Here is a 15110-nt window from a genome sequence, read left to right on the forward strand (position 1 = left end):
GTCTCATAAGCCACATTTTTCTTCATGATAAAACAAACATAGACTGAAACTTAGAGGAGACTGTCCTTTAATAGCAAATGGGTTTAATGAAATAAATTTTGGGACTTTAAAACACACTCAGTAAATCAAAGGAAATGAGAAATCACTCCAAGAGCAAGTCCTGCTATTTGGTCATGTTTTCGTGCGTAGATAAAATTCTTCAGAAATTGGCTACAAGCGCTGGCTTATAATTAATGTAGCCAAGCAGTAAGAAGTATGCTGTCTTCACTAAGTTGATGTGTCCTTGAAATCACATGTATCCAATTAACTTGCAATAGAGAGCGATATCCTTATTTGCAATACATTTGATGGAAATAATGCTTAGTGGCAGTAAAGACACTGGGCTGGAAAACGCATCCTTGTCTGAGTTCTGTCCCTCACAAGCTTGGAAACGGGACAGTCACTAAGTTTGTTTATAAATCCGTCTATAGAACGGAGATGCTTGATTAAATTTCCCTTAAAGAATTTCTCAAATCCTCAAGTGTGCGGATTCTCCGACTCTGTCTCCCTTCGCAGCCTCACGTGCCCTGTACGCCAGTGGAGGATGGCTGCGTGCTGACGTGTCCTTGTGAATCTTCTGCGTTTCTTTCTAAACTTGTTCCTTGGTCGTTGTGTTTTCTCTGAGCGGTTCTGTGGCTGCTCTTGGTGGTGTTTATTCCCGTAGGACCTCGGTTCAAGGGGCCGCGTCTCGTTTGTCTGGAGAAGCTCTGATGTTTGTACTTCTCTGGCAACTTCCTTGTAACACACAAATCAAATGATTGTTTTATTAGTATACATGACAAACGAGGTTTATTTTAAGAAACCTTTCAAGAATTTTCTTTTCAAATACTGAGAAAATACTGAATTATATGTGATTTAACTTGATATGTATATCAAATTACATATGCAAAAAATTTGTTTGGAAATCCTGTTGTAGCTTAGTGGATATGCATATTTTTAGTCTACTTAATATTTTTATTCCTGAGAGTATTTTAACAATTACTATGTTTAAATGTGCTTTATTTTTATATATCTTGCTTAAATAGTTCATAATATAGCAATCAAGATCTGATTCCAAATTCATATCATTTTAATACTTGTCTCAATAACTGGTATAGGTCCAGAAAGAGACATACATTCAAGTTTAAGAAGTGTATTATTGGTTACAGATTACTGACCCATCATGCCAATTTTTATAAAACCCATTCACCAGTTCTGGATATACATCTTCATTTTCTGGATGTTTGGTTTTCAAAACAGCTTAGTATTTGCAATGTCCTTATTCTATCATTTAGCAGTATTGCATGGTACAATATGTGCTTCAGATGAAGCTCATTGTTAAATACGGTGGATCTAAACTCATATTTTAATTATCTTTACTGAAAATCATACATTTGCTTTTGCACATTTCTCTGTAGAGTTGATTAGTTCATCATTTTTATGTGGTGAATGAAGAACTCGTGTTAGTCATAGAAGTGATATCCCTTTTCTTGTTGTCCACTTGGGTTGCATAATTATCAGTGTTTTCCTTAATCCATGGGATCACTTAGCAGTGATTTTTTAAGTCAATTTATTTTCACTAGAGTTAGTTTAATCAAAACTAGATATTATAACTTGAAATTGTACTTGAGTGCAAATCGCAGCCCACTGAATGTAGACGAGCCCAGCGCCCCTTGGCCGTTCCCTGCCCTAGTTTCTTCCCTTCCCGTAGGATGACTTATTCACATGCCTCTGCCTTTAGTGGCAGGGGCAGAGTGAGTACCAGGATCATAGGGTGCATTACTTACTAGCAAAACTTCACCTACTTGTTATATTTAGATAAGGATTCTAAATAAAGAAGAACGAAGGTTTAACTGCAGTCTATGATGCTGTAGTAATGGAAAGCTTTGTGACGTAGTAAAGATCAACAGACTGTGTTTCTTCCAGGTCTTCAGGGGCCTGGGAGTGTGGTTGAGAGTTGAGCTCTTGACCCAGGCAGGTAGAGCATTTGCTTTATCCGAGGAATGGCAAGGTCAGGAAAATTGCCTCGAGTGTCACATGAATGTGCCTGGTTGTGGGGAGGAGAAAAATGCACAGTCTGCCTAGGATGGCAGAGTACACTTGGGAGGCTTTGAAGGCTCAAAAACAGTGTTCTTAGAAGTAGTTTTAAAGTATTTATGGCTGAGTCTCTGCTGTTCATCTGAAGCTATCACAGCGTCGCTACTGGGCTATACTGCAGTGCAAAATGAAAAGCTTAGAGAAAGAAGAGGAGCTCACCTGAAGGCACATCCGGAAGCCCCGAGCACCTCCACGTGAGGGGTCTGTCGGAGGGTTGCTGCTACTAGCGAGAATTTCTGAAACAGATAAGCATCCCATAGCTTTGTAGAAATAGGAAATTTGAAGTTTTATAAAAAGTTGTATATTCATTTACTGAACAAGTAAATGTCCAGTGTGCTCACATCAGACATGGATTTGGCAAAACCACATTTGCAAAGAAACATTTACATAAAAACATACCAGACAGCAAAAACTTACAGGGTCACATGTACGCCTGTGGTCAAACCATGCTGATGTTTGGCAGGGGCCGTCACAATGTTATAAAGTGATTATCCTCCAATTAAAATAAATAAATAAATTTTAAAAACTCATCTTTTAATCTGGTTTTTTTTAATTGAGCTATATTTCTATAAATTAAACTTTAAAAAGAGACTGAATCACAGTGAGGGTAGATTAGGTGATGATATTTTCTACCAAGGTTTAGGACCCAGAGTCACTGTCCATATATCATTACCTGTGGCTGGCTGCTTATCTTCATCCATTCAATTTTTGAGGAATTGTTCAGAATCATTTACTTAAGTGAGATTCGTACAAATGATTTGATATTGTCATAAGTATGTGACCTTTTTAATGTCTTTTTCTGAACAGACAATTTTAGTTGAGTGAAATTGCCAATTGCTAAGATGTTTATTTTTAAACATGTGATGACTGTGGCTTTGTGCTCAAAGGACAGTTTCTGAATTTCCAGCCTCAGAGGCGTAACTGAACATTCTACTTATTTATCATGAAAGTGTTTACACAAACATACATTGACCAAAATTTTAGTATCCAATAAATTATCAGTATTGATCACAATTGTGAATTGTACATATTTAAAATGTATGCATTCTCTTATCCTAAGAAGGACAGAGAGAGAATGAGCAAAGGGAGGTGGGGAATGATAGAGAGAGGATGAAAGAGAGAGAGACAGATTGAATAAATCAACTTAAACTACTGAAGAATGATAATAGAGGAATTGATCAATAGTTTGTCTGTATGAATATTTAAAGGTACATTGTAACCTGAGGGTGTTTGTTTGCAAGACATTCATACTTTTAGTATTCTATTACCTTGTCAAAGTATTTTCATTACAACTAATTCATAAAATAAACTTTATTGAAATCATCATCTCCTAACAATTTCTCATTAACAATATAATATATCATCATTTTTTTAGGGTTAAAAAACAATAAGATATTCTACAGTTTCTTTGGTAATAGAAAATGTCATTTAGATCTGACAGTGTGTATGTTTAAGTGTTGCTGTTTTTCCCTCTTTTTTTTTGGCTACTTAGAATCAGGCTGCCTGCTTATTCATTCTTGAGATAAGTGATTAAGTAATTTGGCACAAATCCACCCAAACTCTGCCCAAGCATACCCCCTTTCCAAGTAGTTTTAAACCATACGATGCAGTAATGCAGTTTGACTAAGAATTTATTCAACTGAAAGAGGTCAGAGAAAGTATTTCTCATTTTCTTTTCATAATGTGTAACTAATTGTGTGACTATATATGCTTTATCCTTTTGTAAATGGCAATAATTATTGATAAATATAAAGGAATGATTTTTCAAAATTCACTTCTCAAAATAGTTTTCTGTGTTTTTGAACTATATTATTACTTTTTTCTAATTTTATAGTATCCTTGTATCTAAAATGGGTATTATTTTCAAAAATTCTGTTTTCTATTTCAGGAATATACAATAGATGTTTTCTTTCGACAAAAATGGAAAGATGAGCGATTAAAATTTAAAGGTCCTATGAACATCCTTCGACTCAACAATTTAATGGCCAGCAAAATCTGGACTCCGGACACCTTTTTCCACAATGGTAAAAAGTCGGTGGCGCACAATATGACGATGCCAAATAAGCTGCTGCGAATCCAGGATGACGGCACCCTGCTGTACACGATGAGGTACGTGCTTAGATCTGACGTGTCGCCTTTGAATACTGAGGAGTCTGTGTGTGAACCAACCAGCCAAACTAGTATCAAGCGCTAGCAAGTTGAATACCTTTACAACAGATTATTGAGAAAACCAGAATATGTTTTGTAAATGCTTGAGTATTAAAAAGCAAAGGTAAAGTAGTATTTATGAGTTTGAATCTCATTTGAGTGTGTTAAAACTTAAAAATTGCTTTAACTATTAAAAATGTATTTTTTTTTTGTCAATTTACTTTTCATACTACATTGGAGTTAAGTACAATTTTAACAGTATGGTTTAAAATTTTCTTTATACTAGTATGAAGTTTTGTTTTTAATATCTCATGAACTATTCCTTCAAAATTTTAAGTCCTTTTTTTTTTTTTAGCAAATTTCACTTACTGTTTTGATTCTTAGGAAAGAAAAAATACTTTTACAACTTCAGAGATGCCTTGTAACTCCAAGTTCAGATGTTACAATCTTAAAAATTATCTAAAGAAATATATAGTTGTTGACTCTAGCAACTATTCCATTTTAACTCTTCTCACAAATTAATCTTTTAAAATGTTATGTAACAAGGAAAACAATTGCAAATCTAATTAAATGATGTATAATATAAAATGTAAAATTTGATAAAGACTTTGTCTAAATAAATTTCATCAGCATTATATATAGACAGATGTGTATTCCAGGCACTTGATGTATTATTATTTCATGTGAAATGTTAAGTAGTAAATTTCTGTTGTGAAAGTTATTTAAGAAGGGACAATATGCAGTCCTGATCTTTAAAGAAGAAAATTTTTTTGTAGTTTTCATTACTAAATGACCATTGTCTAAAATGGAAGCTAGCTATTCATTCTGCTTCTCTCGTTGAATCTTGCAATGCAGATATCATATCCTGATTCATTTTACACATTAATCAGTCCTGTGAATTAAGAAAAGAAATTAGAAATTTGGGATTTTGGAAAAAGTTGTATAGAGTTCTACTTAAATACTCTCTTAAAAGTATATGCTGTTCTGTGCTCAGTCATGTCTGACTGTTTGCAACCCCATGGACTGTAGCCCATCCACCCCCCCCCCAGATTCTTCTGTCCACAAAATTTTCCAGGCAAGAATACCAGATGGGTTGCCATTTCCTACTCTAGGGGATCTTCCCAACCTAGGAATTGTACTCAACTGGCATCTCCTGCATTTCCTGCATTTACAGGCAGATTCTTTACCACTGAGCTGCCTGGGAAGCTCTCAGAAGTGTATACATTATAATTAAGTTGTTGGTCCCCTTTGTTTTGGTCATCATAAGAGATTCATCTGTAATTTCAAATTAGTACCTATTTTATCTACTTTACCTTTGAGCAAAATGGAATAATCGATAGTTTTCTTTATAATAAATTTGCTATGATTACTCTTTAATGTGATCATGAAAATACAAAATGTATTTCTTTAACATTTATAATTCAACAATTATGGACTTCTGTCCATAATTTGATTAACAGTATAGTCTCAAAAATGTATTTCTAATATATATATATTTATGTATATATATGTATGTATTTACAGATATAAATAAAGACAGATACATATATATATCCTAGAAATATCTTGTTGAGACTAGCATATATATGTATCTATGGGCTTCCTGGGTGGCTCAGATGGTAAAGAATCCACCTGCAATGAAGGAGATCTGGAGTCGATCTCTGGGTTGGGAAAATCCCCTGTAGGAGGAAATGGTAACCCACTCCAGTATTCTTGTCTGGAGAATTCCATGGACAGAGGATCCTGGTGGGTTACAGTCCATGGGGTTGCAAAGCGCAGGACATGACTGAGCGACTAACACGTTCACTTTCATATGTATCTATATATAGTATATAATATTCATTTACAATTTATTAATTTTGAAGGGTGCTTCCCCAAGGCATTGTTGAATTCTTTTTTTTTTTTTCCATTTATTTTTATTAGTTGGAGGCTAATTACTTTACAACATTGCAGTGGTTTTTGTCATACATTGAAATGAATTAGCCATGGATTTACATGTATTCCCTATCCCGATCCCCCCTCCCACCTCCCTCTCCACCCCATCCCTCTGGGTCTTCCCAGTGCACCAGGCCCGAGCACTTGTCTCATGCATCCAGCCTGGGCTGGTGATCTGTTTCACCCTAGATATACATGTTTCGATGCTGTTCTCTTGAAACATCCCACCCTCGCCTTCTCCCACAGAGTCCACAAATCTGTTCTATACATCTGAGTCTCTTTTTCTGTTTTGCATATAGGGTTATCGTTACCATCTTTCTAAATTCCATATATATGTGTTAGTATACTGTAATGGTCTTTATCTTTCTGGCTTACTTCACTCTGTATAATGGGCTCCAGTTTCATCCATCTCATTAGAACTGATTCAAATGAGTTCTTTTTAATGGCTGAGTAATATTCCATGGTGTATATGTACCACAGCTTCCTCATCCATTCGTCTGCTGATGGGCATCTAGGTTGCTTCCATGTCCTAGCTATTATAAACAGTGCTGCGATGAACATTGGGGTGCACGTGTCTCTTTCAGATCTGGTTAGGGTTAGGGTTAGGGTTATTCTTGTATCAGGTTTGCTAGATGGTTATTGATGGAACATTGGGAGAAAATAGCTTTCTTTTCATGATAGAGATTTTTTTCATTTTTTTCTTTAAGATTTCAGATGTTAATATTGAAGTTAATGGGAAGCTAACCTTCAAAAACATGTACATAACTTTTTCTTAACTAACCACAAAGTATGAAATGCTTAAGTAAAGTGTATTTTTAATTAGGTTTTGTTACTTGCGCTCAGATTTTATTGATGCTAACATCTTCTGAACGATTGCCTAAACGTAAAATAACAAAAGCATATTTAAATGTGAATTAGCCTAATAGGATGCCATGATGAGGATCCTACCTCATCATTCATCATTAATTCTATTGACAACAGTAAGGAGTGATTTATCTTGACTTGCCAATTTACTTAAACAAAGAGTGGAATTTTGACTTTTAGGCTTACAGTTCAAGCTGAATGTCCAATGCACTTGGAGGATTTTCCAATGGATGCCCACTCATGTCCTCTGAAATTTGGCAGCTGTAAGTATGGGGATGGAGGTGCATGTTTTGGGTCAATAAAATCAAAGATAGTCAGCATCACAACTTAATTGTGTACTTCCTTCTCATATGATGGGATGCTTAATGCTTTTCTAACAAGATGTAGAAACAAAAAATATACTGACTTCCCTCAAGTAATCAATTGGCTAGCCCTCCTGTATTCTCAAATATCACTATGTCTTAATTATCATGTTTAATTGTCATTTTCCTTACTGCTAGTAAAAAACACCCAATGTTTTTATGCATATGAAAAAGTGGGAGCTCCTTGAAGTTCTGGGCTATTATCGTTTACCTCCTTTTTCAAGTGCAAACACATTAAAAATGCAACATAACGTGGGGTTTTTTTCAACTGAGAGTGAAAATGTTAAGGAGAGATTCTGTTGTTTAGTGATCAGCCTGACACAAATGGCAATAGAGAATGGGTGAAAAAAAAGAAAAAAGAAGCTGGGTCTCTGTAATTATCTTTCCACTTTCTAATAATAGAGGGAATTTTTTTCTAAAATAAATTTGAAAGAGTCAATGGAGCAAGATTGCTCCATGTGGGCACTTTCTGTGTACAAAAAGTATTTCAGAAAAGGCATGGTGCATTTGGCTGTTGTTTAGGTCACTGAGGTTGTATCTTATATGTCAACCAGAAGCATTAGCTCTCCCAGAATAATTGAAAAGAGGGAAGGTCAAATCATCTCCCTAGGCCCACAAGGCATTCAGGGCAGGTTCAGGATAAATTCCTGGACAATGGCAAAGCAGCTTCTCTCTTGTGAGAGTCCCATAGCCTGACCTTTTCAGAAACTGTGCTCTTTCTAGCACTCCATCTTTGTCCATTCTGAGCAGCTTCTGACTTTTCACTCTTGAACAGAAATGCAGTTCTCTCAGCTGATTAAAAATATGCATGACTAAATAATGTACCTTCTGCTCACAGACTGTATCAAGTGAAGAATAAGGAAGAATGATGGCCAATACAAATGCAAAACCCCCTTATTATTTTGATGATCATAGTTTTATGGAATGATAAATTCAATCTTATTTGTTCTATATTACAAAAGGTGTCAGTTCCCAATTTTCTTTGAGAATCTCCTCTTTGTATAATTACAAAGCCTTCGTTTCCTGTCATGGAAACTATCACTTCAGTACTAGCACTTCTTCGTAAATTATTTAAGATAGTCAATCATGTTATTCCAAGTAAGTATTAAGCTAGAAAACTACACTATATACAGCACAGAAAAGATCATTTGCATTGCATAAATTGTATTAAATAGATAACTGAAAAGCCTTGATACCAAAGCAAGTATTTTTTGAAGATGCAGTAGTGATCTAAGAAGGAAAGGATTTTGCAGTGGACAAGTTAATGCCATTAAGACACTAAACATAAGTGATGTCTCAATTTTGAATATGAAATAGATACACTTGAAAATATTTTAAATGAACATTTAAAATGTGTTATAGTGCATGCTCAGAGAAATGTAATATTGTGCACTTGAGAATATGGTTTTCTGTATTTAGAAGTGTTGCAAGCAACATATAGAGCTTATTGTTCGGCATTTTTTGTTGAATTGTGCTTACTTAGTTTTCTCTATATTTTCTTCTGACAGAGAGAGTTAAAAAAAAGTTGCATATTATTTTATTTATGCTTGCCAATAGTACATATTTGAGACATAGAGAATTAATTGTATAGATAGCAGTATGGTATATGGACCAACAGGCCAACCCAAAACTTAAAATGTTGGCAAGACAAATTTTGGCAGAAGGAGCCATGACCTTTTCTTTTAATCATTTACTTCTTACTTGTTTAAAAAAACTTGTCTCCCACAAGTGATGGAATTCCTGGAGTTTTATCATTATCCTCAAATAAAAGAAGCATCTTTTCTACTAACTTACAATTTTGAATTCAATTTTGCTTTGCTTTTTGCTGTTGCCTCACATCTTTATACAATTCCCTGCTATTTAATTTGATCTAAAACTTCCTCAATGGAAATCTAAAAGTACTCTGGGCATCATCCCAGAAGAAATTTTAACTTTTTTGGATAAAAATTAATAATTAAAGTCATTTTGGTATTGTTTGGGTTATCAAATATTAAGAATTGGTTAGTATGCCTTTACTCTAATTCAGATTAGGACTCAAAATGGGTTATTGATTTAAATTAAGTAAAATTATGTAATGGAACCTAATCTAGACATGCAATTTATAAAGAAATTTGTCTTTTTATCCTTTTATACTTCACTGAAAAATCACAACAGTTTCTGAGTTTACATGTGTGTTTGTGGACCAGAAAATGCCTCAAATCTGCATTGCATAATTTTCTGTTCTTTCTTTTCTCACCAGACCCCAAATCTAAAAAACATATTCCTACCTAACAAATGAAATAATTTCTTTTTATAAAAGATATGGGAAGGATCAGTCATTTTAACATATTCTTGAGCTTCCATCCGGATTTCCATCTTTCATAATAGTAAATAACAAAATTAAAATGTTATGTTTCCTGATTAATCTAGTAATAATGAAGCAAGAGCGTTTTCCTTATGACAGGTGTGAAAAGTATAGTTATGAGTAAGAAAAAGTCCCTCCCATTAGTCTTTTATTAGTTTCTCAAAAATATCACCATTTCGCAGAGTTTCATTTTCTCTTATTTATGTTTAAAGGTAAACATCAAAATTCAAAAGTGTAATTATAATTGCTTAAAATAAAACCTTATATGTATTAAGATCTACAACTGCTGAGTACTCTGAGGTCTTCTGATATAAAGTGGAGCATGTGATGTCTTTTCAGTTTATTAAATTATGTGTCATTTGAAATTTTATTGAAGAGAAGGTCATTATATGTACTCATGAGGAAAACAAAGCAAGCCATTTGATAATCTGAGAATGCATTGCTGGTTATACACATTACTAAGATTACTTACTTATATATAAAAACAAAATCATCAATGATTGATTGAAAATTTTTAATAGAAATTTAGATTTTAGAGTAACTGAATTCATTCATATGCAAACTATAGGAAGATATTTGCTATTAAATATATGTATATACAAACAATGATATATATATAAATAAATAATATAAATACACATGTTTTTAGAATGCTATTTCAGAAAAATATTTTATATAATATAGTTTACTTGTGGATGTAGGTGTGTACATGTCTTTCACTGATATTAACATTTACTAGTGACATTCAGAAAAGCAGACACATTGTAGTATGTCATTGAAAGATCACACAGTGAATGAGACACAACAGTAACTTTATTGTAACTAATGCTTAAGTGCGAATGGATTTGTGGTCACAGACTTTGGTTCCAGTTAAGTCCCAGAACCACCCCAGAACCATGGTATTAACCTAGAAAATGTATAGGTGGCAGGTAGATGAGCTTTCCAGTGTCCTGAAGACCTAGAGGCAGACAGCTGGAGACAGCTGGTTCTTTCTCTCCCTCAATTGAAAATGTGACTGTGATGCTGAGTTTTGCTCAGGGACCGGAAGTAACTAATGTTTCTAAATATTCCCATGAGCACAAGTGCAGAGAAGTTCTTTGGAAGGTCAGTAGGACAGCCAGAATTGTCTGCTTATTCAACTGTGGAGAAACTCTGCCTGTTCCCCCTCAGGACATACAGGCACAAGGGAAATGCCAGGGCCAGAGAAGTGCTGAGACAAGATACACTGCTTGCTCTCAAGCTACAGAGTCATCTCACTTCTGATAAGTCCACTATCTTTGGCCAAATAAATCAGAAAGTTATATCTGGTCTGTACGTGATCTGTCTCCTCCTGCCAATATACAGCTTACTTAGGATGCTATGCAAGTATAGTCCAGTGAGATCTGTGTGCAATAATTAATTTTAAAATGAATATTTTTTAAAGTGTTTTTAATTTATGAAACTATAGCATTCTGAGTTATTTTACATATTCAGCAACATTCTCATTCTTCTAATGAAATGCATTGGATCATGATAGCTAAGTCATTTAATTCTTAACTAGGTGAAAGTTTTGAAGAAAAGTCTATAAAACTAACTACAAAGATAATACTTTAAATATAATGTATATCATTATTGTTCTCACATGGAAATAAGTTACCATTATGTCCAGAGAACAATGTCATTTTGGAATACAATTTTTATTTCATGAGCAATGACTGTTTCTAAATTAACTAATTAAATGGGCCTTGGGTATTTGTAACCTGTTTACTGCAATGCCTTCATCTGTTACTTTGGGAATATGGAAGACATTTTAACCATCTCAGAGCCCAGTGATTTTTGCAGGTTCTAAAGAGATATTCGATCTTTATCTCTCAAAGTGGTTGCAGTGAAAATATTCTTATGGTCATGGTTGCCTCTCTTGATCTGCTTCACACCCTTCTTATTGAAATTTCAAAGACACTTTTTTACCCTAAAAACATGATCTTTAAACATCAGTTTTATAGTAAACAATAATTCTATGAAATATACAACCTTTGATGTTGGATATTATTGATGGTTCTTATTAAAATGCTTAAAAAGATTTTTTTCCCCTGATTTCCTGCAGATGCATATACAACCTCAGAGGTTACTTACATTTGGACATACAATGCGTCTGATTCTGTACAAGTTGCTCCTGATGGCTCTAGGTTAAATCAATATGATCTGCTGGGCCAATCAATTGGGAAGGAGACAATCAAATCTAGTACAGGTTAGTAAAAAATGAGTCTAAAGTAAAGCTAATTCCTAAGAAAGTTAATGGGTTAAAGCCATTGGACATATATCAGTTTGCTTAAAATCTTTTTCTCTTGAAGTCTAAGAACTAGCAGCATAGACTGTGCTTGGGAGTTTTTTAGAAATTGAGACACTAAGGCCTGAGTCCTGCTAAGTCAGGATCTGCTTTTTAACAAGACTTTAAGGAGATTCCAAGATATGCGTTAAAGTTTAAAAAAAACCACTGATCTAACGTGTTTTTTGCGACGAGCCAATTTTACCTTCATCAGTGTTACAATTTCCCTCATTTTCTAGTTCTTTTTCCCTATCCTGGATAATTTATGACTTCTCAGTGCTTGGTTATAAGTAATCACTGCTGGCCTCCGCGGGAAAGCTGAAACTCTCCCTAAGAACACACGGCTGCGTGAACTCACGGTCTCACATCTGGCAGATAGAAACCCAGAGCAGAATGGAAGGTAGCTGTGAGGATCAGACAGAACTGACCCCAGTATGTTAGAGAAGACATTAAGATTGGTAAATTCAGAATTGGTGATAGGATTAAGTTCTGGGCCAAAAGATCAGTCGTGGAGATGTGGCCAGAGATCAACACCAAAAAGAGCCTAAGGAGGACTAGACTGGAAAACAATTAAAGCGGAGGCTTGAGGGTGGCACCAAAGAGGATGAGGAGCCAAGCAGCTAAGATAATGTGTGTTCAGAGAGCACTTATGAATCCTCGATCCTGTGGTCAGTAGGCGTGACCTAGAGAGAAGACTCAAATACCACACTGTATGCAAACCGTGCAAATTCCTTGGTCATATGAAAATTTTCTTTTAAATACTCTTGCTATGCTAAATTACATTCTAATGTTATATATTTTCCATGCCATATATGGGACAAATTCTTTGCATTTTTAAATCAGAGACTATTTTTCTCTAATCCCTTCCATTTCGAAAATGTTCAAACTATTGACTACTACAGTTTCTTAAGCTTCTTAAATTTTTCTTCTAGGTGAATATACCGTAATGACAGCTCATTTCCACTTGAAAAGAAAAATTGGGTATTTTGTGATTCAGACATATCTGCCTTGCATCATGACGGTCATTCTCTCCCAAGTGTCGTTCTGGCTTAACAGAGAATCTGTGCCCGCAAGAACAGTGTTTGGTGAGTGACTAACCGCACAAGCACATTTTGTTTCATGGCATACTTTCAAAAGCATTCTGTCTCTTGATCCTCACCCCAGTAGTTTGTTATGTACAGAGCAGGGAGTATTAGGCTCTGCCTTATAGATGAGGAAACTGAGGCTCAGGAAAGTAAAATGCAGAGTCAGTGTTCCACTCTTGACAGGAATATAAACAGTTCTCAAATGTGAAATACACTGTCTTCTTTCTGTTAAATCATTTTGCTTAGCAACGCTTCTTTCACATTAGTATAAGAAGAATATTCTTAGAGGTTTTAACATAAAAGTTCAACAGTACCATATTTCTAAGCTTTTATGTTTACTTTATTTGTTGTTTTTTTTTTGGAGGGAGGTTAGTTTTTAGATGAACAAAGATGACCTTAGTACCCTAAATGAGAGAGAATAAGGGAGGAAGGGGAGGAGAAAGAGAAAGAGATTCCTCATTCCCTATCACTAGTATGTTTAATAACAAAATTAAGTTTCTTGATTTAAAACATGCAGGGGAATTTGCTGCTTTTTATATATATGAATTAAGATGAGCACATTTTGTAACAAAGTAGGCCACTTTGTATATTTGGTCCACTCATTCATTTAGGAAGGCTTTGCTGAGAATCTACTGTGGTGAAGAGCACCAGAATAAGCAGGAAAGTTAATGACAACACAAGATGAAAGCTTTATAAAAGAGACCCATGCAAGCCTTTAAAAATATACAGCAGCGTGGATCCTCCCTAAGAGGGCCGATTATGTAGCTGAGTTAACATTCAAGCTAAGTCTTGAAGGATAAGTAGGAGATTCCCAGACGAATGAGATGGGACAAAAATCCTAGTCAAAAAGGATCAAGTATGCAATAATACAGCAGTATGGAAGGGCGCAGTGTATTCAGTGACAGTGAGCTATTCCAGTGTCAGTAGATGTGCATACAGATAGAAAAGTAGTTTGAGGCCGAGATGAGCGTCCTTATAGGCCATATTAATATAATGTAGCTGCATCTTATCGACTATAGTGTTTTGAAACCAGGGACATGTGTAAAGCTCTTAGAACTATGCCTGGCATTTATTACATCTATGTGGTTGTTAGCTATTCTTATTATCAATTGTGAAAAATCAATTTTAGTCTCAATATTATAAATGAATAATTTAAAAGATCATTTCATTTATAATTGTGTCTAAAATAATAAAATATCTAGAAATAAATGTGATCAAGTAGGTAAAAACTTGTCCACTAAGAATGATAAAACTTTGCTGAAATAAATTTAAGAAGACCTAACTAAATGGAAAGATATCTCATGTTTTTTTTTTAAGATAGTACCAACCATTGAGATAGGAATTATCCCCAAAGCAATCTATAGATTCAGTTCAATACCTGTAAATAATCCCATGGCTTTTTTGGGCAGAAATGTCAAGCCTAAAATTCATGTGAAATTGCAAATAGCTCCAAATAGCCAAAACAGTATCAATAAAGAAAAAATTTGCTGAACTCATACTACCCAGCTTCAGAGCCTAGTACAAAGCTATGTTAATCAAAACAGTGTGGTAGTGTCGTAAGGATGGACATATAGACCGATGGAGTAAAACTGAGACCAGAAACAAACAACTATGGCTAATGGATTTTCAGGAGGGGTGCCAGGACCCTTCTGTAGGGACATAGTAGCCTCTTTCCCAAATGGAGCTGGGACAGCTGGATGACCACCAGGTACACAGCAATGAAGAGGGAGTCCTACCTCACTCCTTGACACAACAGTTAAACAGGTATAAAGCTTTAATGTAAACTGAGAGCTGTAAAACTATTAGAAGACAGCACAGGGTCTATTAGAAGAAAAGGGAGGATAAATCTTTATGAGTTTGGATCTATCAGTGGATTCTTAGATTTGACATCAAAAGCATGGGTAACAAAGAAAAACAGAAAAATTGAATTTCACTAAGATTGAAAACTTTTG

General features: G+C 34.9%; 1 protein-coding gene across 1 annotated transcript in view; it reads left to right on the forward strand.

The window, feature by feature from the left end:
* GABRA2 (gamma-aminobutyric acid type A receptor subunit alpha2) overlaps positions 1-15110 on the forward strand; it is a 134360-nt gene that overhangs the window by 68843 nt on the left and 50407 nt on the right. Inside the window, exons 5-8 of the mRNA XM_070451945.1 lie at positions 4004-4224; positions 7243-7325; positions 11852-11995; positions 13006-13158. Of these exons, the coding sequence (XP_070308046.1) occupies positions 4004-4224; positions 7243-7325; positions 11852-11995; positions 13006-13158 (601 nt within the window). The remainder of the gene's footprint in view (positions 1-4003; positions 4225-7242; positions 7326-11851; positions 11996-13005; positions 13159-15110) is intronic.

The sequence above is a fragment of the Odocoileus virginianus genome, chromosome 21 (genome assembly GCF_023699985.2).
Source record: "Odocoileus virginianus isolate 20LAN1187 ecotype Illinois chromosome 21, Ovbor_1.2, whole genome shotgun sequence".
Lineage (NCBI taxonomy): Eukaryota > Metazoa > Chordata > Mammalia > Artiodactyla > Cervidae > Odocoileus > Odocoileus virginianus.